Genomic DNA, 5,198 nt, shown 5'->3' on the forward strand with positions numbered 1-5,198 from the left:
GTGAAGCTTTTGCATTTCCAAACTTGTGACTCCAAATAATTCAAGCATTCTGGTTGGAGAACTTGTTAGGAAGCAGAGACCTGGTTGGTGCTGGTGAAGTGAGAATTTAATATAAGCTAACTGTTGGGTTATTGGCTGGATAGAGTGACCAATAAGTTACTACTTTTAGCTTTGACTTCTTTTCCTGATCTGGCACCTAGATTGAATGAGCAACTGGGGTGGATGTATATAACTGCTAATTTTCTGTTGGTATGAGGTGGACTTTTCATGTCTACCAGAGTCCTTCTGTGGAAAAAAGCAAATTACTGCTTGGTTTATGTTCCAGGGCATACTAATTCTATTGTACAGGTATATAGCACTCATATAACACTTATGCTTTTAAAAAATATTTCATATATGTTGTCATTTCATGCTCACAACGACCTTGTAAATAAGATAGAACAGGTTTGATTCCTATTTGACAGAGGATGCTGAGGCATAAATAATAGACTGGGTTAGGGTTTCTAGCTCAACAAATACATAACTGGGACAGCTTATTATATTTCATTTTTGAACTGCAACTTTCAGAAAATTTTATAGGAGGCAGAAGCTAAATGCCTTTTCTTTTTGTTGTTTTTTAGAGGCGTCTTCGACATCTTCGGAACATTGCTGCTCGGAACATTGTTAATAGAAATGGTCATCAACTTCTTGACACCTACTTCACACTTCACTTGTGTAATGCTGAAAAGATATATAAAGGTAAGGGAGTCTCTTGGCTTGTTCCCCACTGGTTGTGACATCTCATTTTTATTGTTTTGTAATACAAGTGATTCTGAGTGCCTTCTGCTAGATTTGCTTCCTGGAAAGCTATATTTTTATGCTGTCAAAATATCTGTAGCAGTTGGAATGCATATTAAAGAAACATGGCTTTTGGATAGTTCTTTCAGATAACTGAACCGTACATTGATAGATTTCTCATTTCTTTATGAATGTTAGCTATTGATGTTCCAGTAGATAGCATTTAAAGTATCCTGTACTAATTTTACTTAAAAAAATGTGATCAGTTTCTTTAATATTGTGGTAAAATAGGGGCCTAGTTTAGGTCTTCTCACACCTGTAATTCCTTGTATATATGGGGTCATTTTAAGAAGAATGGCATCATTTCTTCTAATTCATTTTTGTATATTGCACTGTGGATTCTTCTATAAGTAAACGTTCTAAGAGCAGACCAGATATTTGATCAAAATCACAACCATTTTTGGAATACATATTAGATGAGAGGCACTGAGATGTAATCCGTTGGCTTAGGTGGGATGGTGTAAGAGAGAAAGCATGGTAGAATGACAGGAACACTGGATTATGATTGGAAATTCTGATACTAGTTCTAACCTAGCTATTGACTAGTTTTGTGACTTTGGACAACGATTATGGTTTTTGGAACCTAACTCTTCCCATTTGTAACGTGAAGACAATAATGTCTTAGGAAATAGGCAACACTGATTTTTATGAGGATCAACTGAGATAGTGTGATAACACTTGGTAGGATGTGATTAAAGATCTAGTTATGCTAAAACAAGGTGGCATTATTTTAATAAGTGGTACTGAGTCTTCTTTGATTCTTGTCCTATGGCAAAGATGAAAAATTTAAGTGACACAAGTGACATTTTATCTTTTTAATTTAATTTTTTTTTTTTTTTTAGAGATGGAGTCTTGGTCTGTCACTCAGGCTGGAGTGCAGTAGTGCTATCATAGCTCACTATAACTTTGAACTTCTGGGCCCAAGTGATCCTTCTGCCTTAGCCCCTGAGTGGCTGGATCTACAGGCACGTGTACCACGCCTGGCTAATAAAAAAAAAAAAATTCTGTAGAGACAGGGTCTCACTTTGTTGCACAGGCTGTCTTTTTAGTTTTAATTATCATTGTTTAAAGCAGTAATTGTTAGCAATTTTCTACCTTAAAAAATTTTTAAAATTTTTATTATTTTGGATATGTGGGGTACAAGTCAGGGTTAGGTATACAACTGTTCATTATGCAGGTACCCTTGGTGATGAGGTGTACTCTCCCTCCCCTGACAGTTTCCTGTTACTGCCAATCCCACCCCAAACTCCTGGCTATTTCCACCTACTGCCAATCCCTTTCTTACAGTATTATGATAATCGTTCAAGGTCCACTTATGAGTGAGAACTTGGGGTACTCAGTTCTTTGTTTCTGTGATAGATCACTCAGTATTGTAGACTCTAAGTCCATCCAAGTTGCTGCGAAGTTCATAATTTTTTCCTTTATGGCTGTGTAATATTCCATTGCATATATGTACCACATTTTTTTTATCCATTCCTCTTTCAGTGGGCAGCACGGTTGGTTCCATGTTTTTGCATTGTAAATAATGCTGCAATAAATAGGCATGTGCAAGTATCTTTTTCATAGAGTGATTTGAGTTCCTCTAGGTATATTCCCAGTAGGGGGATTGTGAGTCATATGGGTGGTCGATTTTCAGGTCTTTTAGGAATCACTAAACTGTTTTCTACGGGGTTTGTATTTTTGTTGATTTCTACTGTTCTTGTGAAGCTTTTGCATTTCCAAACTTGTGACTCCAAATAATTCAGGCATTCTGGTTGGGGAACTTGTTAGGAAGCAGACCTGGTTGGTGCTGGTGAAGTGAGAATTTAAGCTAACAGTTGGATTGCTGGCTGGATGGAGTGACCAATAAGTTACTACTTTTAGCTTTGGCTTCTTTTCCTGATCTGGTGCCTAGATTGAACTAGCAACAGGGGTGGATGTATATAGCTGCTAATTTTCTGTTGGTATGAGTTTACACTCCCACCAACAATGTAGAAGTGTTCCCTTTTCCTCTCATCCTCTTCAGCATCTGTTGTTTTTTGAATTATTGGTGATGGCCATCCTGACTGGAGTTAGGTAGTATCTCAGTGTAGTTTTATTTGCATTTCTTTAATGACTAGTGAGGCTGAGCATTTTTTCATGTACCTTTTAAAATTTTAATACTAGTATCTACTCATTAAAAAATTTAGGCCGGGCTTGGTGGCCCAGCCTGTAATCCCAGCACTTCGGGAGGCTGAGGCGAGTGGTTTGGCTGAGCCTGCGGGTTCGAGACCCGCCCAGGCAACTTGGCGAGACCTCGTCTCTACAATAAATCAAAAATTAGCTGGGCGTGGTAGTTCCGACTACATGGAAGGCTGAGGCGGAAGGATTGCTGGAGCCCAGAGCAGGTCGAGGTTGCGGTTGCCAGTAGTGTGCCTCTGCACTCCAGTCTGGGCGACAGAGTAAGACTCCAATTAAAAAAAAAAAATTTAATCAAGACGTATAGAAACCCTGCCATAGTAAATAGTGTTAAAAATTATTTTAAGGACAGGAAAAGGACTTTAAATTCTGTTATGTTCATGTAATTGTATGTTATTCTCATTTTTCATTCTAACCATTGCACATTTTAAAAACAGTATTAATCTGAATGAGAATTGATAACAAATACCACAGATCTTAGTGACTTCACAAAATACGTTTCTTAACTAAGCCCAGTACAGGTGTTCTTTATCAGCTGCTGCCTCGGCAGCTTTCCTGTCTGTGGTGATTCTGGTTGCTAGGTGCTTTTTATTTTAGAATGCTACTGTCTTCAGTACATGGCATCTGGCATGGCAAGAGAGAGAAAGAATATTGGGGGTGCTTTGTAAATGGAAATGTTCCATCAATTCATCACATTCTATTGCTATAAATCAGTTGCATTGTCCTTTTTAAATGGAGAGGGGACTGGGGAATGTAGTCTTCCTTTGTGTCCAGTTTGGAGACTATTTGGTCTGAGGCTATAAGCATTTTTGTAGACCTTAATACATTTAGTCTACTGTTTATCTGTTGGTCATATCACTAGCAATACATGACAATGCAGGAGTTTTTACATTTTTGATGGGTTTCTTTCCGTTTTTCTTTCTTTCTTTCTTTCTTTCTTTTTTGAGTCAGGGTCTTACCCAGGCTGGAGTGCAGTGGCACGTTCAGGGCTCACTGCAGTCTTGCCTTCCTGGGCTCAGGTGATCCTTACACCTCAGCCCCCCATGTAGCTGGAACTACAAGCACAGGCCACCATGTCCAGCTAATTTTTTGTATTTTTGTAGAGACGAGCAATGTTGCCTATCTGACCTTGGACTTCTGGGCTCAAGCAGTCTTCCCACCTTGGCCTCTCAGAGTACCGAGATTACAGGTGTGAGCTACCACGATGAACTTGATGGATTTCTATATAATCATTCCTTGATTATCTTAAAACTTCTGTGTCCTTACTCTAGTATTACCTCTGATAATAGTAATTAGCATAATACTTACCACATTTGAGGAATTTAGAAAATAATAGCAATTATTATTAGAATTATAATGTTAATCATAATAGTAGTTTCTAAAAAAAGAGTAATCATCAGACTGGTTGGTCATGATGTAAAAAACCTATCTGCAGATATGATGAAAGCAGAGTGCCTTTTTAATTTTTGTTTCTTCTAGCTCAGATTACATCTTGAATTTAGAAGTTATAGACTGTTTCTTGACGTTACCTTGATGAGATGATTATTAACACAATTAGGGACTAGCTGGTGACAGACCACAGGGAAGTTCAGAGTCTAGTAGTGGCATTGAATCTGTCACTAACTAGCAGCTTCTTGGGTAGAACTTTTAGTCCCTCTTGTAAGCTTTAGTTAATTTATCAAATAAAGGGATTGATGATTTCTGAGATTTCCTCTTGCTCCAAAATATCATGATTGAATGAAACTTATTTATGAGTTTTGTTGGGCTTTATAACTTGTAACTACCATGGGAAATGCTGGGAAGCCCTTTCCTTCGTAATCCTAGTTAATATCACCTTATCTTATTGGCTGGGCCTGTCATGGCAAACATGAATATTATTTTTCATTAAATTAAATTAATTAATTTATTTAGAGACAGGGTCTTGCTCTGTCACCCAGACTGGAGTACAGTGGTATAGACTTGACTGCCTAGGCTCAAATGATACTCTTACCTCAGCCTCCCATCCTAGAGTAGCTGGGATTACAGCATGAACCATCGTGCCCAGCTAACATGAATATTTTATGATCACTCTTGGTGTAGTATGACCATGTTGAAAGACCAGTTGACTTTTCTCATTAAACCACTTGTTCTAGCTTTTTAAGGGTGTCATTTCTTAGTTTCTTTTCTTTTCTTCTTCTTCTTTTTTTTTTTTTTTTTTTTTTTTT

At 37.7% G+C, this 5,198-nt stretch overlaps 1 protein-coding gene across 2 annotated transcripts in view; it reads left to right on the plus strand.

The window, feature by feature from the left end:
- Positions 1-618: 618 nt before the first annotated feature.
- Positions 619-5,198, plus strand: part of UVRAG (UV radiation resistance associated) — a 303,419-nt gene continuing 298,839 nt past the window's right edge. Inside the window, exon 1 of one of the 2 annotated variants that reach the window (XM_021712220.1) lies at positions 619-738. Coding sequence is in view for 1 of the 2 variants with exons in the window: in XM_008057822.1 (XP_008056013.1) it covers positions 718-738 (21 nt within the window). In the remaining variant the exon portion in view is untranslated. The remainder of the gene's footprint in view (positions 739-5,198) is intronic. The other variant, XM_008057822.1, reaches the window with a different exon arrangement.

The sequence above is a fragment of the Carlito syrichta genome, unplaced genomic scaffold (assembly GCF_000164805.1).
Source record: "Carlito syrichta isolate Samal-C Ts95f unplaced genomic scaffold, Tarsius_syrichta-2.0.1 Scaffold303134, whole genome shotgun sequence".
Taxonomy (NCBI): Eukaryota; Metazoa; Chordata; class Mammalia; order Primates; family Tarsiidae; genus Carlito; species Carlito syrichta.